Source organism: Plectropomus leopardus, chromosome 13 (assembly GCF_026936395.1).
Source record: "Plectropomus leopardus strain MGB_pleo_1.0 chromosome 13, ASM2693639v1, whole genome shotgun sequence".
Classification (NCBI taxonomy): Eukaryota; Metazoa; Chordata; class Actinopteri; order Perciformes; family Serranidae; genus Plectropomus; species Plectropomus leopardus.
The window spans coordinates 26078249-26106231 of NC_142188.1; the positions used below are offsets into that span (position 1 = coordinate 26078249).

Here is a 27983-nt window from a genome sequence, read left to right on the forward strand (position 1 = left end):
TGTGTGTGTGTGTGTGTGTGTGTGTGTGTGTGTGTGTAGGGGGTATCCAGCAGTATGAGAGTTTGAGCGCAGACTGTTTCTTGTTCTTGCTGACCCTCCCAACAGACAGTGGCCTGTCTGATCCCCTCCTCTCTTTGCCTATCGAACATCCTCCGAAAAAAAGACTTCTTTCTGTGGTTTTGAAGGAGGAGGAAAAGAGGAGAAAAAAGGTGAAAGAAAAGAATACCTGACGTGTTTGCCTCAGCTACCAGCAGCAGACGGAGTCCCTCTAAACCTACAGCTACCTACCTACCACCGGCCGGGGGACTGCCTGCATCCGATAAGGGATCTAGTCGACAAAATCAAGTGTGGAGGGAGGGGGTGTGGAGAAAAGAAGTCAAATTGGAGAGAGGGAAAAGGGAGAAGAAACACCGAGGGAGGGAAAAAGGTCAGGGACACGGGGGGGGTTTATCGCATTGCCAGAAATAAGGAGAGAGTCTACACCAACGGTTTGGCAGACGAAACCAAGGAGACGAACTGAAATAAACCAGCAACCCCTTCGACCCAACACTGACTTTTTTTCGCAAGGACTACTGTGGATTTTTAAAACCATTTTCGTCTTCTTCCAGAAATAGTTTTTTGCACTTTGGTGAAGTCCAGGTGAATTTTGGACCGTGCGTAATTTGGAGAGTTTATTACCACACTGCGTCAAGATGCGCGTCTGTCCGCTGCTGGTCTTGCTCTGTCTGCTGTGCGCTGGACGCGCTCAGAAGTTCTCCGCTCTCACGGTAGGAAGAGACACATAACTCACAGAAAACGTCTCATTCATATATAAGTGTCATATAAAGTTTTAAAGTGAAGGATATGCTGGCGCAGTCCACGCGTAATATTTGAGGAAAGGGGCACAGTCTGGCAAATTCATTTTTTTACGTCAGTAATATAGCTCTGAAAAATAAATATTTTTAAAGTCAGTAAGTTAACAAGCGTGTCTTTCATCATTCTGCATGTCTTAATTATGAGTGTATACTCTAATAAACCAGAAACATTTAAATAGAAAATTATTTAAAAAAAAATACATTTTAACAACATTTTGGCCCTTGCTGACTTATACTTATTTAAGATGATCTCTCTCCAAAAAGATAGAATTTTTACTGATTGAATATGTTTCATATGTGGCAGAACTTCAGGTTGATTTAAGATTGATTTTAAAACGTAACAGATAACCATGTAGAGGTTTGCATTGGGAAAAGAGGTCTCTGTGTCCTCTGTAAGTTGTGTGAACTCCATGTCCCTGTGTTTCAGTGTGTGTGAGATGGCAGAGCTGCTGGCTCTCCCCTGAGGATCTGTCTGGTCTGTTAGCAGCACCACTGCGGTTTGCTTCTAACACCTTTACCTACCTGCCACTGTCATGTCTTGCCTCTCTGTCCTGTTCACTCTTGTTGTGCCATGCAGCAGCTCTGTGAAAGCGACTCTGCCAGTGTCGGCAGGTCTGCTGCACTGAAGCACATGGCATTGTTTACACTAGGACGTCCTATCCACTGACCTTAAACTGCATCTTTAAATGAGAGTTTCATGGCCACGATCAAGTGCAGGTACAGTGCTAAAGGAGGAATAATAGAGAGCGGAATGTGCACTGTCAGAGGCTTCACCCATTGATTTAGAGGTTGATGTGACAGCCGCCTCCCCCAGTACCGTTATTTATGGTGCGGGTGAGGATGCCTTAATATCCAATTGGAAACAAATGGCCATGAGTCGTTAACCTGCAGGTGAGGGGTCGAAGAGCCTTTCTCCCTGACGGCACTATGGAGTTGTGGAATGTGGGAGGAAGTGTTGAGCAGATGCTCCCCCAGAATTTTCACCATAATACACGTATTAACACACACAGGGTATGTGAGTTTTTGTTGAGATGTCAAAGGTAGTTAAATTTACCTGGCAGTTGATGTAAAGGTTACACAGCTACAACTGTGTTTGGATGTGACACAGCATCCATTTTGCTCTGGATCATGAGAAACTTCTCTATTTCATTGCATGTTTCAGGGGTAACTGTGTCATACCAATCCACTGTGGCTCATTAGAAAGTCTATATTGGAACAGCACATGGAGCACCGGATTTGTCCTTTGACAGAACTGTGAGTGATTCACGGCTTATTGTATGAACGACACAGGAGAGATTATTGTTGGTTTCAAGAAAATGTTTCCCTGTGATATTTTGCGCATATTTGAGGTCGAACAGGCAGTTAAATATACGGGATATTTGCCCAGGTTATTCATGAGGCAGACTTTTTCCATGGTTTATGGAAGTATGAAATAGTGTGTGAAAAGATGAGGGCACAAAGAACATTGGCTGCCTCTTTGTCAAACCTGGAGAAACCAATTTTAGTATGACATATGGGCTCCTTTGACCCCTATGCTTTCATAAAATTGTGCACCTGCTCAGAGAGATTTTTTTTTGTCACTTGACTATCAGTGGCCTTTCACACCACCCCTCTTTCTTCTTAACATCTTTCACAGCAATTAAATGCCTTTTCCTTTGATTGAGTTAGTAGCCTGGTTAAAGGCTGTCACTTTCTTCCCTTTCCACCATGCTGGAAACTAATGATCCCCTTTGCATCCTCGCGTCCACGGAGGAAACTCACGCCAAGGCCATTTAACACGTTTGCCACGGTTCTCAGCTGGGGTCCACATTGACCCTGCGGGGCCGTGGTGTGAGGGGCCTCTCGGGGCGCTGGAAGCGGGGGCCCCCAAGCCCAGAGGGCCCTTATCAGCCTACAATGTGCTCTCTGCTGGGGGCTCGCCTCCTCCATACTCCATTCAATCCCACAATGCCGCAGAACCAGGGGGAGGTAATAGGATTGGATTTGTATGCTGGTTGGTCTAGGAAAAAAAAAGTTTCCCTTGCACTCCGCCAGTCTCACCCTCTCTCGCCTGTCTCTTGTCCCTTTGCCAACTTCTTGTATTATTTGAGCAGATGCAAAAAACATCATCCAAGAGAGATCACACAAAGAAAAAAAATGGAATCATGAAAGGATAAAGAGCAATATAAAGAGAAAGGAAAACAGACAGTGAGAGCCAGCTGTCTGGGAGCAGACAAGAAAAGGACTTAAGCAATAAATGGACTTGAGTCACAATATGTGTTCTGTCTTGTACGAGTCTCCTTTTATGATAAATCGGGGTGGAAGCTTGTGCTGCATGTAGCTGAGGCGGAGGCCATCCATCACTCTCCAACATGTTGCCGTGCATGATGATGGTGCCGGCGTGGAGAGGCTGGAATGAGACATCAGGGGAATGTCAGGGCTCTGCTTCAGCCTCGCCCATCCATCACCACAGGCCAAACACACACAGATCTGCAGCAGACAGCTAACTACCATTAGGAGTACACAGGAGGAAGAGGTCCTCAACACGCCATCCGTCTCTGATGCTTCTTCCTCTCGCTGGCTTTCACATCTTATTTGTTCTCGTCCTTCAGTGTCGCCAACTGTGACTTTGAAATAAACACTTGGATGTGTGATAGTCTATTTGGGTGGTTGATTTCATGGGTGGCTGATTTCATGGCTAGCTGTGTTTTTCCACGCTGTGCTCTTGGAGCTTTATCGTAAACTTGCGGGCACTTGGCGCTCTGCTGTGTGCTGTATACAGCGGACATCTAGCAGGGTGCTGGGCCGCTGAATGACTCAGTTTGGGTTGTCAGTCTGCTGGCTTGGGGCTGATAATGCTGGTGTAGTGTGAGCGCAGGGGTGGCCAGCATGAGCCGCGGCAAGGCTGGCGGTCCACCACCAAGCATGGCACTCAGACACTATCAGAGCAGTTACTGGCGTTGGAAGGTTGTGGTCGTTGCGAAAACCGTCCTCAGAGCAGCCCGTCACGCCTGCTGGACTTTATGTGAAGGGGCGAGCTGTGAGAGACAGAGTGGAGGGTGAGAGAAGGTCACCGCTGCAGAGGGATGTCCTAACTGGTGTGGGAGGATGAGGGGAGAGCGAGGGAGGATACCGACGGGAGACTGTCAGTTAGATGCAATGATGCAAACACTCCAAGAAACTCAAAGACACTAACAAGGAGGGGCAGGGAAATGTTAGAGCCCCAGTATATAGAGAAATGGGCAAAGAGATGAGCAGCTCTAGAAAAAGAACTAGAGTATCCCACTCAAGTACTATTGTTGTGTAAATATTATATATTAACCATTTATATCAAAGTAAAACCGTTCTTCTAAAGATGCTGTTAATTTACTATAGAAAGTGTCAGTTTCTTCAGGAATTCCAAGCAAAAAGGGAAAACTTAAAATGGCAAATCCTCCCAATAGTGTCAAAATAGCATAAATGTCAACCAGTGGTACCCAACCTTTCTGGCTTGTGACCTCATAAAGTGAAGCCATGCCTACCTGTGACCCATCATTACAGATAATGGGCTCAATGTGGACATAAAAGACATTTTTTTACCCGTCAGTTCACATAAAAAATGACTTTCTCAAGTGCTCTGGTGGCCTGAAGCCCCAGACACATCAAGCCGACATCAAATAACTAGCAGCAACTAAAGTTGACTGTTCATCCACTCACGTCGAGTCTAAGCTAAAAAGTTGAACATAAAAACACCATAAAGACTACAAATGACGTCCAACACAGGTTCTGCACCTGTGTGACAGAAAAGAAAACTCTCCATAACAGCTGACGGTGGTCATCTGTAATTGTCATTCAAGAAGAGAAACTGGAAGACTGACAGGACCCTAGTTAGCCAGTAAGCACATGAAACACAATCCAATGTTGAAAGAACAAAGCATATTTACTGTTTACAGTTAACAATATCTAAAATCTCCAGGAAACTTTTCGGAAAAAGAGTTCAATCAAGCCCCCAGGAAGTGCGCCATGCATTGATTCCAAATGTACATAGTGGCAGAAAGTGGAATTACACCATTTGAGTCGGTCATGTGATGCACACTGGCCCAGAGAGACTTTTCCCCATTTGCTAACATGGAGAAAGAGACGTCTGTAAATCAGTAAAAAAAAAAAAATTGTGAGCATCGAAACCCCAGTGAAACGTTCTCTATCCCTATCTAGACGTAAACCGTTCCTTTCGATAACATTTTGAAAGTCTAAAAGAGCCACAAGATTAACAAGCTGAACTGGCTTTAAAAAAGCAGACGAGGGCCGACAATACAGGACTTACTGCATTGACTGGGGCGACAGATGCTCACTGACAGTCCAACATTATGCCAGAGCCTTAAGGGTTAAAGCATTAGCCTTGGACTGTAGTGTCCCACAGTTCAAATCAGGCCTTTGTTGCATGTCATTCCCACCTCTCTCACCCCCATTTCCTGTCATCTCGCTTCTGTTGCTATTGATTCGAGGCATGAAAATGCTCCATAACAACAACATTTTCCTCCTTTTCTATTCTTTTATCACCTTATGACCTTTTTAGGGGTCCCAAATGCCAAAAGGGTCCCAATACAAATATGTAGAGTACATTGTTAGTCTTGCCTTGCCCAAAATAAATACAGCACTTTATTAGTTTCCGTCAACCACTGGAAATAGACAGCATTCATATTCTGTTATTCCCAAAGGCGGAAGAGGGATTACTCTGCACATTTCTGTCTAGAAAGATGAAGGATGAGTATTGAGACTTGGACTGCTCTTATGAAGCAAACAGCTCTTCAGTGTCAAGATACTTTTTGTTTCTCTTCTCATGACAACACATCATTTTTTAAATAGACTGTGAAGAAGGGGCTTATAAAATATTTGGTTTTTGAAAAATTTCATTCAAACCCAAAGACTCATCTTCCCTCCCTCGCGGCTTCTCTTCCGATGTGTTTGAACGGGCCTCTCCTCTCTGATCCCCCCGGGAAGATTTATGAGCAAGGCTGACAGAGTGGGCTGTATCCCCCCTCCTCTATGGCCCAGGGCGACGCTGCCTTCCCTGCCAACCCTCTTCCAGGTGCATGCAGCCCTGCAGCCCTGCTCAGCTGAATGCAGGGGGGCTGCCACCGAACCTCACCTCTCACTTCATTTGTAAGATGTCAGACATAACATTTTTTTTTTATTAGTGATCATCCCGCCCTCTTCATGGATGTGCAATTTTCCTTTTTGCTCTTTCTCTTGCCTTTCTTTTGATAACTCATAGCAGATTTTTATGGCTTACCTTTACTTGAGGGCTTTGATTCTTTTCTTTATGCCTCAGATTGATAAGTGTGATTATGTGTCAGTGAAAAGGGGAAAGTTACTGCATTTGAATAGTTAAAAGAAAAGGCTTTGAGACAGATTTTGGCTATTCGTGCATCCACTAAGAACTGAACAAAAAAAGAGTAACACTGAATGAAGAGTCAGTGTTTCATACGTGCAAATATTTTCATTATAAGACAACAAAACAAGTTCAGAGAGCTATTTATCTTTGGATATGACTGACTAAAAACAGCACCTGCATAGGCATGGATCCAGTTTTTTTTCTCCCACTCAACCCAAGTCATTATTCCACCGAACTAAATGAATCACGCAAACTTCATGAAAACCCAACACTCGAACTGTAGCTGCACAAAGCTCCCTGACATCTAGTTTATTCAGCCACTTGATCATTCACTGTCTTTCCATTCATAGTAGCAGTCACAGCTTGTTGCCACCCCCCTCACCATCGCCGCCGCCCCATTGTGCGGCCTGGCGAGGGGGTTTCATACCACGGTGGCAGATACAATGGTGGCATTGACACAGGTGATCCGATGCGTTCAGCCAGGAGTCTCCGGCCTTGTTTCTCTTTTCATGGCTGAGTAAAACATCCTCAGGAGCGATTCCAGGTGAATACCTGTGCAGGTGTTGGCACAGACAAAGAAAAAAAGGAAGCGTCAGTCAAATCTTCTGGAGCCTTTTAGACAAAGACAAAGCATGGCTGCACCCTAACAGGCTTGTAGTGACACTGTCTCATATTTGTGTCTGTCTGTTGCATTATTTATCAGGGCTTTCCAGTGTATCCATGAAAGGATGCTGCTTCTGTAGCTCCTGATAACAGTTTGTATGGCTTTGGACACCTGTTCTGCAAATGACTTTCTGGTTTAGGTTTAGTTTTTATAGAGTACTTTTGCCACAACAGAAGCTCCAACTCTAAGTCTTCATAAATTTCTCCACCCACACTTGGTGTTGTGGAAATTTAAATGTTTTGGTGCGGAGCTCATTGATTCTCCAAAAAAAAGGCTCATTAAGCAAATGTTTTCTCTGCTTATCTCCTGTCTTCTCACTCCTGCAGTTCCTGCGGGTGGATCAGGATAAGGAGTGCAACATGGAATGCAGCGGAGCTCCTCGCAAGCCCCTGTGCGCCTCCGACGGGAGGACCTTCACATCTCGCTGCGAGTTTCTCCGAGCCAAGTGCCGCGACCCCCAGCTGGAGGTCATCCGAGGGCCATGCAAAGGTCAGGTCATGAGTCACGCTTCAGCGCCGCCTGGCACTCTCGAATGCGCAGAGAGGGTCACAGTGGAAACTTGTGGGTTAAATTCATTTCAGCATAATTGATTCTTTGAGTGCTGGGAGGACGAGTGGGGTTGACACAGTGAGAGTGGGTGGGTGTGGGGGGGGTGTTTGCTGCACCACAGCTGGTTTCATAATTTCACACCATTTGAACTGATAACAAATGTACGTTAAAATGTAAAAACATTTTTAGTGGACGTTAATTTTGTTTACTTAAAGGGATACTTTGCCAATTTTCAACCAGCTTTGTATCAAAACAATGTGGATAATATGTGTAGATGAACTGTGATAAAATTCCCTTCATCTAACCAGTGCCTAGATATGCCCCCCCAAAGAACTGAACAGTGAAACACGATAAAACTTAGCAGATCAAATATAAACCATGATTCTGTTTAAGTGTTGCCTATTTCTCACCTCAAACATTTATAGAAACATGTTTTAGCTCACCATTTAACTGTGATACGGGATCATTTCTTGCCATCTGGCCGCCATTGTTACACAAGTACAAGTTTGCATTACGTCACCCACCAGCTGGAGCATTTATTGGTCAGGTGCTGCGCAGTGCATTCTGGTAGTTGTAGGTTTTCCACCTCTTGAGCAAAAGTTTCTTTTTTCTCCATTTTCCCTGGTCATGTAGCACCAATTTCAAGTCTTTGCATCTTTCTACTGCACAGACAGTCTAGTTTTATTAAAAGGTCGTCTTTCCAACAGTGAAATACTTCCTGAAGGTTTTCGTGCTTTGCTACAATGGCGCTACTTATATAAATTGGCTTTAGCTCTTTGAAATGATTATGCAGAGACGAGAGCATTTGAATGAAATATCTTGACAAGAATTAATGGTCGCATTTTCATCATACTAGATGTAAAGCTGTATGTATGTGACCGATGGAGGACTGGAGATGAAAAGCAAAAGGGGAAGGAGAGCCATTGAGGTCAGGCAGCTCACAGACTCCCTCATTGTTAGTCGTTGTTGGAAGGAAGCACCCATACACCCCAATGTTGCAGCGCCGAACCCTCTCACCCCGCCCCGCTCACTAACTCTATACTGCTAGTTCATCGCTCTACAGCCTGAGGACAATGCCCCATTCTTACGCATTACAATATTAGATCACTAATGCAGGGAGCGTGAGCAAAAGGGTTTGCTTAAAAAGAAGTCTCATATGATGGAAAAGCATTCCACGATTTTATGCCCGTCCTGGGTCTCTATGGCAACGTCTCTAAGCAGACATCTGGATGTGGCGGACAGCACCGGCACACAGAATAGAGGATTCCAGCTAGGAAGCTGAAAGGGACGAGAGTCCATGAAAGTCGTATTGTATGCGTCAATAACATTGGGTCTATACGAGTTCGGACCCCCCTCTGCTCCTGGACGGCCGGGGTGAAAGACACAGCAGCAGCAGCCGAGTCAGCAGCCGAAGTAAACCAGAGGGCCAGTCTGGCCTAAAAGCACAGAGATGGGACTGTGTTTAAGGATGGTGAGACTGGCACCACATTTGTTTTCTATCACTGTGCTCAGATGATTCAAGTGTCATGTCATTTTTTCCAGTCAGCTTTTTGGTCGGAGCCCCCTGGAGAAGGACGATGGTTTCGGGTTTTTCCACTGAAGCTAACTTTAGAGATCCTAAACTTGCCGTTTTCCCTCCATCCAGAACATCCAGCATCTTGCCCCCTCTTCTCGCCAGTGACAGTGACACACACACACACACACACACACACACACACACACACACACACACACACACACAGACAGAGACAGACACACACACAAACTAGACTAAAGAGAAAACAGTGCACATTCCCCTGCATGTGTCTAATGGACTATCTACTGAAAGCCAAGCCAACAACAGTCAGCCTTCTGACCAAACTGGTGAACGTTTTTAAACTTAGCATGAGTCATTGTTTTAATGTGATTTGAACCTGCCAGCCAGTCGGGCACTGCACGGCAGCTCATGTGTTGAACCAAGTTACCATCAAACCCATCGCTGCCCAACATTTCCTGAGAGTTTGCACAGCTGGTTCTGTTGGCCAGGTGAGATGAAGCAGCTGTGGAATGACAGGATGAGCCACAGCTCTGACAGAGAGATGTGAAAAGGCTTGAGGTGCACATAGGTGAAAAGTTGCCGACCCACATTTATATCGACGAAAAATTTCAAGGACATCTGGGGCTAAACTGAGGAGACGGTCGAGGTTTAAGAGAGTGAGACAGACTCAGAGACATTAAGGAAGGGTCAGGTTTTCCCCGTGCATCAGCCCTTTTCTTGGGTGACTGGAATGTTCTACAGGAGCAGCACGAGCTGCCTCGCTCAGTAATGGCTTTACCACCAGGCACTGTGCAGGCTTGTCTGACTTGCTCCTAATAGGACCGGGGGTGTTGGTTCTATTCCCAGCCACACAAGTATCTGCCGCTTCCGAAATGTCTTGAATTGTTTCCCCATCGTCTCTCCGCTGCAGTTTTTTTTCTTTCAGTCTTCATCATCTGTGAGATTCAACATCTTCTGCTGACTTTTTAAGAATGTTGGTTTCATAGCTGTGCAGCATAAGAAAATAGTTGAGCTGTGGGTTGAATTGTGGGTCTCTGTGATGTGTAGTGATTCTGGTGATTTGTGGTGCTCCTCAGATACATCCAGATGTGTAGCAGAGAAGAAGTACACAGAGCAGCAGGCCAAGAAGCTCTTCCCGCAGGTCTTTGTGCCTGTATGCAACCCTGATGGCACATATTCAGAGGTAACAAAAAACATATATGATACTTGTTTTGGATATGAGGCAGGGCTCTAGACAATGGAGACCCCAAGAGAAAGAGCAACTCTTTTGCATCCCTTTTTTGCAAGAAATGCGCCTTTCTCCTGCATAAATGTAATTGTTACCACTGTTTTAAAACTGTTCCTTCACATTTCATTGTTAGAGATTTCCGGTTTACCTTGTGCTGATTTTGTGTTTACATGCTGTTTTGATTACAGGTTCAGTGCCACAGCTATACTGGATACTGCTGGTGTGTCACGCCCAATGGCCGACCCATCAGCGGCTCAGCAGTGGCCAATAAAAAACCTCGCTGCCAAGGTGGGTAAAACCCCAGCAATGTGTATTAAAATCAGGATTCCCTGAAAAAGTTAGGATATTAGACAAAAGTTTTTCCGGCTTGTAAATAGCCTGGAATCAAGAGAATGAAAAGTTAAAGTTATGACAAAGAATTTAGTGGTAAAAATGTGTGGAAACCCTGTATCATGTATCGAGTTGTTCATACTCTATTTGCAGAACAAGTAAAGGCATGTGATTTTGTAAAAATCCCGAAGTATGACATAAAAAAAATAAAAATAGAACGGCTGATTTGCATCAGAATGCGGTTTCAATAATTTTGTGAAGCAATCGAATTCAAAACAGCAAGAAAAAATGACATTCTACACTTGTGAGGGGTGTAATCTTTAGTCCTGTGGGAAAGTGGTCAATGACTGGACTGACGGCCACAAGGTTTGAGGGCCACCCGAGGACTAAGCGTTGCTCAAGGCTCGAGGCTGCGTGTGTAAATAAGCCGAGTAGAAAATCCCTGCTGCAGAGTTGAGCAACAAAGTTAAACTGTAAGGAATGTAAGTGTTCTCGGAGGATGGCGTCTGCCAAACAATCGAATAACCAATGCCACATGTCGTCCCTGTGCGTCTCCGTGGGCTGCCTCGGAAGTCACTGCTGTCTCAATAGTGAGAAAACTACAGTAGTAGCAGCAGTAGCAGGAGTTGTTGTATTGTTACTGCCAGCTGCTTAGTCATAACTGTGTTTATGAAGTCTAAAAATGTCATAAAATACAGCTCCATTGTCATGCAGTGTGTAAGTGGTTGGGGCCGCGTCAAGTAAATAGAGTTTTCCACTGTGGATCACTCGATACTTCAGTCTGATGGCTGTTCATTCAAAGATTCAAGCCAAAATCTTGAAGTATGCTAAATATTTTTTGCTTTATTATTGAGGACAGCATGAAAAACGTGCACACTGGGGAATTTTTTTATGATTTGAAACATTTTGCTTTTCAGGTTCAAAACAAGAAAGAGCGACTACAAGAGAGCCAGGTAAAGCAGGTGAGACTTTAATTCAGGAAAAATAAAGTCTCAGAGGCGCATTGATTCCTTTATGTGTGCATGCGTGCTTTGTGTTTGTTCATGTGTGTACCTATCTAAGCATGCATGTACATGTGAGTGTGAATTCATTTGTTTCTCTGTCTGTTTGCCTGCATCTGTGTCGGAGATGTGCAGGGTGGGTCGCCTGTTACGGCTTGCCTTCCTAATATTTTGTCAATTTGAGAGAGTGCAAGCAGCCTGGAGGCTGATATAAAAGCAGTCTGTTACTGAGTAACAAGTCTGAGGAGAAAGGCTGTGGTGAGCTTTAATGCACACACACCGCCAGCAGCTACAGCGCCTTTAACCGTCTGCTGTCCTTTACCAGGCAGCCAGACGGCCGGGGAGCAGCCAGAATGAAGGAAAATTGAGTTCTTCTTCCTCTCTAACCCAATCTCACTTGGTCTTTTTCAGCAAAAGTGACATAAGATACAAGGAAATGTTCACACTTTATCTCCACCCTTCTTTCACTCTGTCTCTCACCAACATCTACCCTCTTCCAGATATAGATCCACTATGTTTCCCTCCGGCTCCACTCCAGATACTGTATATCTTGCTCTCATCTTGTAAGAGATGATTTGTTTAACTGATGTGATTTGAAGGCTCTCGAAGACAAAGTGTAATTTGGGTTGATTCTGATCGATTCCTTATGTGACTGTCTGTGTGTGCTAGTGTGTACGAGTGTGTGAGAGGGAGAAAGTGCATCCACTTGTGTTTGTCACATGGGTTATTCCTGTCAGTGTGACATTTACATCTGCGCCTCTCTCTCTGTAAACAGTCTTGGGTATAGTGTCTGTCTAAACCCGGCCAACTCATTACACATAGATCAAGTGGGAATGCAAAATTTGGGAGAGGAGGAGGGATGGTGGGAGAAGGAAAGAGGGAGGAAAGGAGGTGGAAGAGAGGGGGGTTGTGGTTCAATCTGAACTGGTTGGATAAACAGGGTGGTGAAAGGCAGAATAAACTGTAGATTTGTGGTGTGCCAGCGCTGAAAATAGCAGTGATTGCATCAATATTTTGATTCAGCAGAAGTCCATTGGTACCTCAGCAATCCACAGCAGCCATTGCTGCACTTTTCTTATCAGAATACTGGTAATGTTAAACATCAAATGCTTTACCATAAACCCGTTTCTGGTGCTTGACAAATTCATTCATATGCTGGAATCATATGCAGCTGACGACGGACAAACAGCAGTTAAACTAATGCCGTACGACCACAAATAGCGCGGGGGTTTCCTGGCAGATGCTAAAAGAGGTGTTACAGTCATGTAAAAGGCCACAAAGTAAAGATCGGTCATTAGTGGTTTATCGTAAATCCGAATCATAAATACACTTTTTGAAATGGCATTTCCATTCGTTAAGTGAGCAGAGTAATAACATGCCTGCCTCAGTCAGTCACACTGACTGTATGTATTTTTAACCACCAAGCATGCTTGAGAAGATGAATGGCTGGAACAACATGCTTGCATTAAATGTAAAATCCTGATTTTGCAATGGAGAACTCATTGTTAAAGAAAAGACGTTTAAGCTTAATCCGTGTTTGTGGAGCCACCCGTCAGAGATGCCCTGACTCATGCATTAACAGAGCTTTACTGTGAGCCGGGTGAGTGACCCACACTGAGGTTAACCACACCTACGGCCGTGGTTTTTATCCTAAGCAGCTCAAGACCTCCATCCCCGTCTCCCTCCTACCACAAATCAAACAAACAGAGTCCAAACAAACACTGAGCTGGATTCTCCCACTGTTAATTGGTTTGTCTCAGACTTGGCTACTGCATTCTTCACCTCTTGTGCCTCTCCAACCTTTACACAGCTCTCATAACTCAAACGCAGGCAATGGAAGGATGGAGAAGAACGTCAGGGACAACTGTGCCTCATCTCCTCCCCATTCATTTTAACTGACCTCAATCTGTCCTCCATAGCATAATGACGTCCTCTGTTGCATGAAGTGAAACGATGGGAATATATGACCACTATACATCTGATTTTCCTCCTCTCCTCTTTAACTGGAAGACAACTCTTTTAACTTTTAACACACACACACACACACACACACACACACACACACACACACACACACACACACACACACACACCTCTCTCTCTTCCTCATTCTCCTCACCTCCATCCTACTTAGCCGGGCAACGTGCAAATCTCACTAACATAGTTAAGTGTTCTCTAGCTTACTCTCGTAATTGTAGTCTCCTTGCAAATATTCTCCATTCTAAATGCAGATGAGACTGGCCTAGTGGTGGATCCACAGCCTGCTGGCGATGAAGAAGGTGAGCTCTTATTCATCAGACTGTGAGTAAAAAAAAAAAAAACTTTTATACTGAGCCTGTGTTTACTGACATAACACCGAATGACTCAAAAACATCCTTAAAAGGGAAAAGGAGCCTGCAATATGAGGCAGTCACAGCACCAAAAAGGTAATTTGGAAAAATGTGAAAAATGGTAATTTGGAAAAATGTGAAAGTGAAACATTTTTGAATTTGTTAAAATTTATAAGATTTATAAGATTCAAAGTGAATGTGAAGGAAAATAAAAGGGCGATTCCAGCATGTGTTGGGTTTTTGTCCTTAAACCCTCATAAATTGCAGCTCATACCAGATTAAGTAAACCATCAACAATGCGCTAAATTGTTCGCTAGAGGACGGTTTCATTGCTTAAGAATTTCACCTTTCATTTGAAGAAGATAAATGTGTTATTTCTTCTTCAGAACATTTACTCAAGTACTGTAATTAAGTACAGTTTCAAGGTACTTTACTTTAGGTGTTCCTTTTTTAGGTAATTTATAGGCCACTTTTACTCTATTACATTTTGGAGCCAAATATTGTACTTTTACTCCACTAAATTACCTGACAGCTCTAGTTATTGGTATCTTTCCGTGGATGAAAAATACCAAACCTCATATTAGTATTGAATACGTATTAGTTCACGTTCGACCACCTGCTACACTAAAAAAGCTACATATAATACAATAATATAGTTTATGGTAATTCAAACCGCTAAAATGGGTAAATCTGCATCATGAACACTTTGACTTTTTGGTACTTTTTGGTAACTTTTAGGAAAATAACTTTTTGTCATATTAGATGAAACTGTCACTATGTACCATAGACTGTATATAAAGATGGACCACGGGTCTCCTCTTAACCCCACTTTGCAAAAATTAAGCCAAAATATCCCGTATACGGCTGCTGCCATCTTGTACTGGTGACATCATCTGGAGCCAAAGTCTGCACAACAGTGATCTCCGCTGTATTGAGTTCCCGCCCATATACCAATAGTGAGCAGCACCACTGATTGCGAGCACAATGATTGGCACAAACAGCTGTCAATCATGACCTCAGTTCCCCTTTTATTACATTTACTAGTTACTATATACATATATAATTATATATTTCTAGTTATAACCGAAATTGTCAGAAAAATTTATAAAATTTTATAAAAACATTTTTACAGACATCAGGGTGATAAAACCTATCCTGACAGAAACCATCTATGGGAAAAATGTATTTGATGTGTCTATACTGCAGGTATCTTGAAAATAAAACATTTTTTGGCTTCACTTTTGGAAAGGTGTTACATCATCCATCTTTATATACAGTCTATGCTACATACACACAGTATGACATGAGACAGATCAGTCTGTGAGACAAACTCGTTCTCCTAGGCCAAGGAGTCTTGCAGCTGTCAGTCATGTCAGTCACCTTGTGAACTGCGGTCAAACTGTAAACTCACGTAATTCCATTTGAAAACATTTGAAAGGGCTGTGACATATGATTGTTTCACAGATTATCTGCCTTATTAACTTCCATGTGGATATGGTGACAGTTACAGTGAATATGATAAAAAGTTATTTTTTATAAAAGTTACCAACCATAGCTTTAAACTCCAAATGGCAGAGAAAACGGCTTCCAACATTTCTGTTTAAATAAAGATATTCTATCACTGCGAATAGGAGGCAATCACATTTTGCAGTCACATTTTAGCACTTTTATCGGCCTTTTAAATTGTAAAAGAAGTAGTGTTTTATGATTTCACATTAATGTGATCATTTGATAGGACAGTGGGAGACTCATACTTTACGTACCTCTCTCTTCACTGCTATATTTGTGGTCACAGCTGTCATATACAATTTACTGTCAGCCTCCACTCCAGCAGTTTGAGATACGATAACCTTGATGTGCATTTTACAGTCTGTGAGTTTTGGAACCACCAGGTTTGGCTCCGATGATATACGAGTGTGTTTTCTATTGAATCTAATAAAGCTGTCTCGGTGATTTCTTTCAGACATCATTTCCCAGTACCCCACTCTGTGGACGGAGCAGGTTCGCAGTCGACAGAACAATAGAACCAGAGCACCATGTGAGTTTCAAAGACCACTTTTTCTTTAATGACAGTGATCGGGTGTTTGCAAACCTCAACTGAAAGCACGCTCAGTGTTTTTTCCTACTTGTGTGAGCAATCGCGGTTTGAGGCTGTTCCTGTCTTTTAAGGACAGATGGTGGGTTGTGAAACCAATACAGCTTGGTGTTGGAGTGCGTCAGGCTTTGAGGATCTGCCTCTCTGTGGTTCCTCGTGTTGCAGCCTATCTGTAATTATCAGCACATGGCACAAACACAGGATCACCTATTCTTCTGGCTGGTCTGCTCTGGTCTCCTCTTACACACATGCATGTTTATCTTATTGTGCAGATCAGTTGCTTCTTTGCTCTTTGGGGAAAATAAGTCGCTTTCTGCATAAAACAATGCTATTTTGAGGCCCGCCTAGAGATGAGAACCCTGTGTGCATGTGTGCATCTGTGTGAATCCCATTATCATAATTTACAGCCAATAAAAAAAGCCTGAGAAATGCAGCATTGATGGTTTTGATTACCATGTGCTCTTTGGGGTATTGGGGTGAAAAAAAAAACACCCGCCCCAACAAAGAAAGCCCATACGGAGGAACTGGAGCGAAGAGAGTCGGTTGAGAAAGCGGGGAGGCATTTCATTTGGTCTCTTTTGTGTGGGTAAAGATCTCTAATGAAAATAAACAAAGAAAAGGGATATCCATAATCCCGCAGTAGCTTCCGAGCCTGGAGGCAAGCAGCGAAGAGAGGGAGAGACCGGCGATGAAAGCCCTCATGGCCAGAAGAGCTCTACTTTCATCCTTGAGTCTAATGCGCAAAATCTCTGTTGGAGAGCGGCACGACAGAGACGGAGGCTGCTGCACAGAAACAAGTCTGATTAGATCCTGCTGAGGCTCTACAAAACCCCGCCTCTCTCCCATCAAGGCTGCTGCATCCTCTGTACATACGGATAAAAGAAAGGATCATGAAGCATTTTTTTCTGGAATTTTGAACATGTAAACATATAGATTCCTGGTTCTTTACAGTACCCTGCTTCAGCGCGTCAGTGTTTGTGAAGGCCCGACTGACCACCGCTCTGCTTTTGTCTTGTCTGTGTCTTTCTCTGTCACACACATCCACAGAGGGCAGATGAGTGTCCAAATATTTACTTAACTTGGGGCGTAGGGAGCCGTACTTAGTCATTAGCCTGTTAATGTTCGTAAACAGTGCCACGGGGGGCTGATATAGCAGTCTACACACACTGTCTCTGGGCACTCAGCCTCCACCCTTCTGTCCTCTCCAGCGATTCATCCTCCTCCTCTTCAGGGATGTCTTAGCAGGAGTGTGATGAGCGAGCTTTTCATGCATTTGGCTTTTAAATAGAATTTAATTCAAACATACTGTATGTTGTATAATTCGAAAAATCTGTTAGCCAGATCTGATAAGGAGATCTTCACTTTAAACAAACGCTCTTCTTCAAGCTGAGTGTGTGTGTGTGTGTCTAGACCACCTAGGTGATCTCTCCCAGCGGTGTGTGTCCACTGACACCTCCGCTGATTCCACAATGACCTCTGACCCGGTGGTGTAATGTAACAAAGTATTTTTACCTACGTTTTTGGGGAGTATCTCTACTTTACTAGAGTTTCTATGTTTCTGTTAACTTTCACTTTAACTCCAATAAATTTCCTACATAAAATGGATACTTGTACCCATTAAAGAATGGGAGGAAAGCAAAAGCTGGAATTTTTCCTTTAATCCTTTGAAACCTGGAACGACATCAGTTTTTTTGTGCTACATTAAGACGTCTCCTTTTGATCCTGAGCAAATCGATTCAATGTCTTTTAAAACATTTCTAAAACGACAGTGAGCACCTTGGCAAGAGATTTTCCACAAATTGCAAGAAATTAGGAAAAGGTGATAAGAAAATGACCTGAAAATTAAGTTTTACATAAGACAGAGGGAAATTATTAGATGTTCGTAGTAATAAAAACAAAATATTGAAAAATGTCCAGACAATTTTTTTATCATTCTAACTATTATTGACAATTTTATCTATTTATTTATTTATTATATTATTTATTTAAACTTTTTTTCACGCTAAATTTCTGGTAATATTTGTGTACCTCGTAACTTGTTTAAAGCGTTTTTGAAAGAATTCAGACCAATTTGCTCAGGTTTCAAAGGGTTAAATCCTTTAAGTTGTGAAAAAAGTTGTTTTTCTCAAAGTGTAATGTACTCTCCATTTTTAACGTGGTGTATGTTGCGAATAAATTCTCAAAATTCTCACTGCTCACTTTTTTAACAGCATTTACTTGTAGCTCTACTTTCAATACTTAGAACATTTGATATCATAAAACTACTTTTGATACTCAAGTACAGTTATTATCTGATACTAATAGGTGACTTTTACTTCTACTGCACTAATTTTCTGGAGAGATATGTGTACTTTTATTTAAGTATGGCTTTCAGGTATGTAAACCGCCACTGCTCTGACCCCTCTTCCCAGCCTCCTCATGTGACCAGGAGCAGCAGTCTGCCCAAGAAGAAGCCAGGCAGCATAAGAACGACGCCGTATTTGTCCCAGACTGCGCCCAAGGAGGACTCTACAAACCTGTCCAATGCCACCCTTCGACCGGCTACTGCTGGTGTGTCCTTGTGGACACCGGACGGCCTATACCAGGGACCTCCACCAGGTGAGACATACCTCATCAACGGTACTCTCACCCTAATTTACAAAAATTGGACTTTATTGCTTGGTTCTTTGTGATAAACAAACCAAACAGTTGCTACACAAAGCAGGTAAGTGATGATTAGCCACCCTAACACAGCGGAGAGGACAGTGGATAGAGAGGCTTTCCTACTGGATGACCCAGCTTCATGCACTTTGTTGGTAAAAGTCTTGGGCACCTAAATATTCTAGAAGAAAGCATTGTTTTCCTGCAGGTCTGCACTCAGACAACAAAAAATAATCTGCACATAAGTCTGACACAGACAGACATCTCCTTTGCTGATAAGACAGAGTGACTCAGTGGTCTGCTGAGTGGCAGGTCACAGGTCAGTCAGGCTGGCAGAGTGGGGCACTGGTACACTTGTATTGAGCAGCTAGGCTGGGTATCAGATTAACAAGGCTTCAGGCAGAGTGCCAGACAGCACATTAGCACACATATGGAAGCGTGGATTTTCCCCTTCTCTCTCCTCGTCCCTGGCCAGCTTTTGGCCCAGTCGCGCAGCAGCAATCGGGGCTCCGCCGGCTCGCCAAGGGAGGCTGTGAAAGCTTCCTTGTGTCCCACGCTCCCTGTCTGTCTCTCTCCCTCTATCTCTCTTTCTCACCCTTCCTCCCCCCTCTCTGTCCTCATACCAGCCCCAAATCCTTCCCCTCTTTTTGGATGAGATTCACAGCCTCTGGTTTGCCACAAAACAATTATTTGAATCCCTGAGATTTAACTGTATGCGGGTAATTGGAAAACATGGGATTCCTCTCTGATTTTACAATGAGGATAATTTTACTGTCATAAACATTCCCCTTCATCTGTTTCACTATGAATGACATGGCATTTTCTCATATGGCGTATTCTCTGTCACAGGTATGAACAGCCAAAGTGCGATGGCAATGCCAGGGCCCACCCGACTAAACCGAAGGACCATTACAGAAGCAGGCATCTGCAAGGTAGGTCTCTAAAGACGGGACTCTGTTTTTCCTCTCTGTTCAGACCACATGGAGAAGTTCTTCAGCAGTCGGCCTCCAACTGCTGCCGTGCTTCCAAGGTTGCGATAACAATGTGAGTGTGTGTGTGTGTGTGTGTGTGTGTGTGTGTGTGTGTGTGTGTGTGTGTGTGCTTGTTGACATCATTAGCACTGTTGGTCAAGGAAATGCTTGATAAAGAGTTGAGGATTGCCAGATACCGCCCCTCACTGGTCAATAAGCAAAGAGACAGAGACGGATCAGGGGGAGGATTAATCTTCAACTGACATGGGAGATGGAGGATAGTGGAATGATAGCACGGAGGAGAAACAGCAGGCAGGAGAGGTAGAGAAAACAGATAATAGGATGCCAGAGACAGGTAGTGATAGAAAAACTGACAACAGCGGAGATAACTAAACTGAGTGTGGGAGAAGAGTTTGGGGGTGGTGGTTATGGGATGGGCTTTGGTACAGGTGAGCTTGTGTTAGCTGTGTTATGTGCATGGGTGGGTTATGAGACAATGGGCCCCTGGGCACAGATATGCAAAATGACCCATCAACCCAGCCCATAAATCTAACCTAACCTTAACCATAGTCGAATCAGATCGACAAAATGGTCTGGGAAGGCAATATGGAGTGTGAGATCATCTCATGTCATTCTGGAGCCAATTACAAACTATGTATTTTGTCATTTAATATGGGGGGCTTGTTTTTGTAATATTAATCTAGACGTTAAAAGTTTTAGTGCTCGTTAAAGGAAATTACAGTTTTAGAAGATTAGCTTATTGCAGTTATCTAATATAATTTTAACATGGGAAAAATGTATGTTTCCCAGACTTTTAAAAAATGTCCACTTGATTTTGCTGAGACGTTGTAATCCCTCATAAATATCATTGCCAGTGATGTTCATTTTGCCTTCAGATTTCCGTGAAGTTAACGTCCAGACAAAACAGTTTGAAAGCCTGCAGATGCAATCACCATTTACAACAGGGGTAAACCACTCCAAAACCAATATCAATTCCTGCAAAATGTGTTTTTAAGCTTCATGGCCAAAAGCATAGTTAACAGCTAAAAAGGGTTTAATAAAGTATTAATGTTAATAAAACAAACAAAGAGTGTAGTAATGGTCTGGCAATAATATAAGCTAATAAGACTCAATGACTGAATTTGTGATGCTATTTCAAACAATGGTAGAAATGTGTGGGGCTTTAATTAGCATTCTTAAGTAGACAATAAAAAAGTTTCTAATAAGTGCTTGTAAAGGTCTTATAATCGAATAATGACCACTTATATAGTCTTATTAATATAATGATGATAATAAGCACCATATAAGAACATATTACCTCTTAACAAAGCCTTATTACAAAAACCTTCATATAAAGTGGTGTGGTTTTCATCACATTTATAAATACTAGATGAGTCTTACATGACTTGTCCTCTTCATGAGATTGATGATAGGCAAAGTAAAGCTACAGCTTTCAGGTGCTGCATACAACCAAATCACAGTTTAAAGCTGAATGCTGCTTGGCAAATTTTATGTTTTCTGGTGGTTTGGTAAACATGTTAATAATCCTCCAGCAAATGAACAGAGCTGCCACTGTTCCCGTCCCATCCACAACTGTTTATGTAACAGTGTGCCAGGCCAGAGCTGTGCTCTCTGCTCGCAGGTGCTGCATTTAGCAGCAGAGCAGCGCTCTGTCTCTGATTCGACATCCAGGACTCTTGTACAGTGTGTATTAAACAGTCAGATAGACAGTAACAGATGAATGCTTCTTAGAGCAACAAATGTTACTCATCCTTCCCTTCCAGTGGCACTGCTGGTGTACATTATTGCTAAGATATTGAGCAGAAATAATTACAGTTTATAAAGGCAAAAAGTGTGAAGTGGCGATGAGGTGGAAAACAGCCACAACTATCCCAAGAGAAAGACCTCAAGCCCAACTAAACACCTCCTGAAAACACTGTGGTAGGACAGAAAACAATATAGTTATTCAGCCATGCAATCGACAAACACAGACGCTCACATGAGTACACAGACTTCATTCTATATGTGTCAAAAGACCCTGCACCGTATCAGCCAGGTCTGCCATTATAATATGCACAGAGACACAGTCAAAAAACACAGCATCTTGTTTTCTTTATGAGCAATTGCGTCAATGGCTGTAAACCATGTTACTGTACGAAGCAGGGATAATTATAAATGTTGCCTTCACATTGCTGCAGCCCATTTGCTGTTGAAGCGCTGGTGTTGAGAGGTTTATGGGGCGAGATGCGAGAAAGGAGAACTTAGCCCTGAAAGGGGCAGGAGAGGAAAGCGGAGTATTTGGCTAGCTCTCTCCCCAGAGCGGGATCATGGGATAGCATTGGGGCAGCCGTTGGGAGCTGCAGCTGTGAGTGCTGACAGGGCTCAGCCCCATGTGGCTCCACAGAAAAACACTGTTTCTTATTGACAGTAGCACACGGGCAAACACATTTAAACATGCACTTACTGGCCAACTTTTCACAGGCATATGAATAGTGATGCATATCTTTGCTTTTCAGCAAGAAAAAAATTAATCATTTGAAGCTTTTTCAACTTGATTCCATCCTGCATCTGTCAAACTCGGGCATTACATAATTATAATCATCATGAAATAAGACAGCGGTCGTTTACTGCTGCAGCCATGAAGTGAACGGAAAATGTCCAGACTCAATTTCCTCTGAATGACAGCAGGAACATTTGTGACCTGCCCCTCAGCTAACTGGTGTCCAGACAGACAGAAGCTGATCTGTCCCGCCCCCACAAGAAAAAATCCTCTGCTGCCAAGAGGAACGGACTGGAGCCTTACCTGATGGCTTCCCATTTGAATGAACTGCAGACAAGCTCAGATTCCTGCAGCATTACAGGGAGGACGTGCGCTCTCCATGAAAAACACTAAACCTTAAACAAGTCCAACTGCATCCCACAAATCTCTCTTCAGCCAGAAGCCAGATAAAAACACTTTGCCTTGTGAGGGTGCAATTGTACAACTGTCTAGACTAATTTACCACAAGAGGCTCCTCAAGGCACCAGTTTGGCCATTAACAGGTGGGTCAGATATTTTACTGGGCTAGGGCCAAGGAGAGCCTACTAAAACTTAAGTGCAAGTCTGTTCAGCATGTAACTGTGGAACAGTTTGGACATGTGAATGTTTCAACCCTCGCTGCGGCGCAGGCTGCCGAAGCCCTGTGCTACTTGGGAAAGGTGGAGTGGAGGCTGGGTGCTGGGTGTTTACGTCGGTGCTGGTCGCCACCTGTTAGAGAGGAGCGAAGCATGCTATTATCTCCAACAGAGGAGAATCTGGCCCTGCAGGCCTGGGCCATAAAAAGAGTAGCACACTGTGGAGAATTTCGTCTTCTCCACAGGCAGAATAGCAGAGGGAAGCCGGACTGTGAGAAAGCAGGGGAGAGCCGGGAGAGGAATCCAGGAATCTCTCAGGCCTGCGTAGCCTTCAGCTCTTCCAGAACAACCTTGGCCTCCTCACTCTTAAAACTATATGGCCAAACAGACAATTACTATCATTAGGGTCATTCCACCCCAGTTGTCCCTCATTTTATTTTTTTCCTGTCACTCTCTATGTAATAATGCTCCTCTGTAGGTTTACTAGGGTACCTAATGATAGATTTTACCCCATAGGTTTATGGGCTAATCATATCAATCTCTTCTCTGGTTGACATTTCAAATCGTAAAGATCAGGTGTTGATTGTGTCTTTGGATGCATACCTTTTAAATCAGACACCTTTCAGATTAAATCCAAAGTAACGGCATGTCTGTCAGGACTGTATTTGATGTCACAGGTGAGTCTCAGGTGCTGTATGGAGTCTGTTGTCTATACATACAATATTCATTGACATCTTCTGTGCTCCAGCTGTCAAAACCCACTCAGAGGCCTCCAGGATGATTGGCAGGTACCCTCTTCCTCCTCCAGATGAGGGGAGGTCTGACACTTTATGAGAGGGAGTAAAAGACAACTGCGAGAGTCATGTTTGAGTTTATTTTCCTCCTCTGCCGTCTTTATGTGCTGTTCGCGTTAAAACTACGCTGCCTGTTACATGACGTCCCTCCCCAAACATTTATTAGGCCACCTATGACGGCAGCATTCCTCATCGTTGTAATACTGTTGACTGGGGGATAATTTTTTCTGCGCTCGCTGACATATGCGTACACTTACTTCCATATGAGCAGCATAATACACGCTCACACACACTCATCCAGGTATCTGTGGTTTATTTTCTAGGCTGTCCTGGGGCAAAGAAAACAGAGTTCCTGACAAGTGTTCTTGACGCACTGTCAACAGACATGGTGCACGCCGTCACAGATCCTGCATCAGCCGGAAGGTATGACATTCAGAAGTGGATTTGCTAATCTTGCGATTATTGATGAGCATCAGAGGGTTCAGTCACTGTCACTATAGCGGATTTTGGTCGGATTCATCGCAATCTATTGAACTCCAGTGACATTTGATATTTTGACATTTGACTAAGGCGCCATTATTAGCTGATGAACTGATAAACTGACATCTGTCATTTAGGATGGCTGAGCCAGACCCCAACCACACCCTGGAAGAGAGGGTGGTCCACTGGTACTTCAGTCAGCTGGACAAAAACTCCAGTGGTGACATTGGAAAGAAGGAGATCAAGCCTTTCAAACGCTTCCTGCGCAAGAAATCCAAGCCAAAGAAGTGTGTGAAGAAGTTTGTGGAGTACTGCGACATCAGCAACGACAAGGCGCTGTCTCTGCAGGAGCTGATGGGTTGCCTCGGGGTGACCAAAGAAGAGGGTGAGCTTAACAACACAACATTATGTAAAAATTTGGTCTCCTGCACCGAACCGGTGTTCTGACTGGCATATTGACGGATGAAATATAAAGGTCACGGCAGTCAGATGATTAATTAAGAATCAAATCATGATTTTTAACAATTGACTGTTGTATAACCTCATCATCCAAACCCCAAACATCAATCACAGCTTAGCAACAGTATCTACAACATAGTTATACAATATAACTAATGCAATCTGCGTACAACAGTTGTCACTTTAAGCTGTCAGAATTGGATAATTGGTTGCAGAATCGAAACAGGAAATCTGCTCGTCTACATATGGTTGAAATCAAGGACCCATTGTTTGACAAAGTGCTGAGAATTCTGCCACTGATATTACTGCGACTCCTAAACAGTGCTAGATTGGATAGCATAAGTGGGGACAGTGCGATTGAAGGGTCAACTGTACTTTGGGGAGGGAAGACGCTTAAACTGACAGTAAACAGTAGTCCTCATGATATGGCTGTTAAGGTTTCTATCACTTTTTGTCTTACAGGGGCCAAACCAGGAGAGGGTTTATCTTCCAGTAAACTAGTAAGTAATCCTCTCCTCGCAAAGTAGTTTATTAAATAGCTGTAATGGCGGGTTTAGACTACACAATATTCTTGTCAGTTACAATGAAGGAGATCTGGTGTATCTAGCAGATATCTGGGCAAATGCTCGCTCTTCCGTGTGCCGGTCATTCCAGCTAATTTATGTAAACAGATATCTGCATATGAATCCAGATACTTTTTTTAAAAGGCTAATATAAAGCTAAAGGGTCATTAGACGGTCAACCAGTGTGTTCCACCTCTCCACATGGACTTGAATGTGATCAATACTTACCAATATAACACTTACCAATACCAAAATTTTATCAGTTGTCTACAAATTCTGCATACATATACAAATATCTGTTTGGGATATCGTGAGATATAGAGGTTAGGGGATTATAGTTTCATAAAATCTTGCCGGGATTTAGCTGAGAGACATGACAGACTTCATGTTGGTCCCTGACCAGTCAAAGCTGGCTATCTTTTACAACGTGCGTGATGTCTTTGGTGGGTGGGTCCTAGGATCTGATATACAGTCAGGGATATACAGTCATGAAAAAGTTGTCAGACTAAGTGCAAAAACACAAGAGCATGGGTCAAACTAATATAACTTTAATTTTCATTCCTCAGAATCCCTCGAAGAAACAAGGCTAAGCCAGCGTCTGAGATTTCCCCTCCCGCATGGAGATTCTGCCCTCACCAATCGGCAATAATGGAAACCATAGTATTTGCACTTTGTACTTTAAAAAAAATGTAAATTCACTTTGTAGAAATAAGGTATTTAAACAGACTGCTGAATCTGTGAATGATGTAGTTAGCTTTTTATGTCCTGACAAGCAAAAATTACTTAACACATACAATGTATGTGTCCTTTGTGTGTCTAAAAAGTATACTTTTCAGAGTTGTACAAGTTTTCATGTCTGATGTTGCATTTTGTGCCCCTTCTCCTCCAGTGTACTTTTCTCCTCTCGTTAATGATGGTAAAGCAGATATATGGATAGTTTGCTGCAATAACCTAGACCATGTCATCTCTCATGTACTGACCTATAGCATCTCTCTTTGTGCTTTGTACAGCAGTTTGCAAGAATGTTTTGAACATACATCATAAAAACGTCCTACATGTTCACATGTATTCATGTTTATTAGAAATAAAGAACTCTTTTATACATTTTGTTCTCTGTGATTCCGCAGGTCTTAATGTGTCAAAGACAGTTAATCTGGTCAGCAAATTCCTTTTTTTTTTCTCTAATCCAATTAGTCTTCTATGTTTTCCTTCTGGTTATATAAATCTTGTAATGTCTTTGCCGTTTAGTGTTTTCTTGCTGTGTCTTTAATAAAACACCTTGTTGACACAGTCTTTATGAGCCAAGCATTAGTCATACATAGCAAAGGTCGTGTATCATCCCATTTTCAGACTGCTTGCCAATTCCCCCAAGGCAACATTTTCGAATTGGAAAAACGGATGGTACTTATGTCTGTTCTCGACACAGATTTCCCACGTAGACTGAAGACAGATAAATGGACCAATCTTGGCTGTGCGTAGTAAGAGCGGCCATTAAAAAGGGCATCATATGAGCCAGTGTGTGTGTGTATTTGCATAAGGTATACTTACATGTATACAGCAAACGTACACCTGAACAGTGAGGTTTGAATGGAGTCTTTCTGAAAGAACAACGTTCAGCTCAGGGCAACCTTGACACATTACACTACTGTACATTGTCTGTGCCTGATTATGTTGGGCCTACTAAGTGGTAAACCGTGGATTTTCACACAGAAAGCCCTCTATAGGGCTGAGCGACTGACCTCTGACTGACCTGCTCACTCAGGCATAACCTCTAATTTATGATTAACACATCAGTCTCCTTTCTGTGATATAATCCAGCCCAATGGTCTGGTTTTACCACCCCAGGTGAACACAGAGGAGAGACTATGACTATCTGCTCTAAAATGGTGGATTAAGCACTTCCCCCATCCACAGCAAAGTTAAATCTGAAGCATCAAGTGCTATGCTGCAGGGATATGTAGGAGAGAGTGAGGTCGGTTGGGACATTATTCTGTTGACATGAAATATCTTTTCATTAATCACAGACTAATGAGCAGTGATGAAAATGATATGATCCCTGGACAGATACAAGTGTCTGCTAGCAATTTATTAACAAAACTTGAGAGGCACAATTTTGTAAAATGAACAAGGAGTGCAATTTCCTACAATTCTGCCTCCTCGGGCAGTTAGGACAGCGGGATGGATTGGTTGGGACAGCTTGTTATGGGCTAATACATAATTATTATTGGGCTAATACATAATTATTGCAAGATTCAAAATAGCCACCCACAGGCATCATAATGTAGATATAATCAACTACCAAGAAAAATTCTGAGCATGAACTGATTGGCCAGAAAATCAGCTTACCAGCAATACTTTATTTGCGTAACTAAAAACAGTATGTTAGAAGAATAGAACAAAAGAGGCAGAATTTTGCTTAAATGCTGTAAATTAAAAGTCTGTAAAGAAAATGTGAGTAATAGTCAGAAGGCCTACACTTCAAAGTTAAGAACGTGTGGCTGAGTATAAATAGGTTGAATGGCATAGTTGCTTTTTAACTATCTAAACTGCCCTCTTGTCCCAGCAGACCCCACCTTCCCCTACATTCTGATCCCCCAGCAAAACCCACCTCATAAGCAACTACTAAACCTTTATATGCATCTAGAAGCATTTGGTGCTTCTTTTTTGCCTGCTAAAACACAGTCTTCTAATTATAAACTCACAACTCAGTTCCATCTTTTTGCAACATCCCTAATTTCCACCCATGTTCCTGGCCTAAATCCTCCTGGAGGTGATGTTAGCACCATGCCCACAACAACATTTGCTTTCCCCAAACAGCCATGCAATCTGTTAATGTGGCCATGCTGGTTACAGGTGTAGCAGCGCAGCAGCTACACCTTACTGCCACTCTCCTCGTCCAACAAACTCATCAACCTTCACCTAAACCTCAAGCCAGCCCCTTGGACTGTTGCAGAAGCTCCAACCTCCGCCCAACACAATGCTAAAGCCTTGTCATGTGTGATTTCTACTCCCCTGGGCTGA

General features: G+C 43.0%; 1 protein-coding gene and 1 long non-coding RNA gene across 5 annotated transcripts in view; one reads left to right on the plus strand and one right to left on the minus strand.

Moving 5' to 3' along the window:
• Nucleotides 1–53: 53 nt before the first annotated feature.
• smoc2 (SPARC related modular calcium binding 2) lies at nt 54–26066 on the plus strand. Of its 4 annotated transcripts, XM_088086473.1 has the most exons (13): nt 58–767; nt 7198–7360; nt 10034–10140; nt 10374–10473; nt 11433–11477; nt 13715–13795; nt 15810–15884; nt 18353–18539; nt 19431–19513; nt 23784–23883; nt 24078–24325; nt 24862–24899; nt 25529–26066. In XM_088086473.1, the coding sequence occupies exons 1-13, from the start codon at nt 693–695 to the stop codon at nt 25550–25552; spliced, it is 1326 nt and encodes a 441-aa protein (XP_087942599.1). In that variant the 5' UTR covers nt 58–692; the 3' UTR covers nt 25553–26066. The 4 variants fall into 4 exon arrangements, with proteins under 4 accessions (XP_087942598.1, XP_042358645.1, XP_042358644.1 ...); XM_088086472.1 differs by lacking the exon at nt 24862–24899 and having other exon boundaries at nt 54–767; XM_042502711.2 differs by lacking the exon at nt 24862–24899 and having other exon boundaries at nt 56–767; nt 11433–11468; nt 13748–13795.
• Nucleotides 6332–27983, minus strand: part of LOC148187729 (uncharacterized) — an 81107-nt gene continuing 59455 nt past the window's right edge. The window contains exon 4 of the long non-coding RNA XR_015778402.1: nt 6332–6759. This is a non-coding gene — a long non-coding RNA (uncharacterized LOC148187729). The remainder of the gene's footprint in view (nt 6760–27983) is intronic.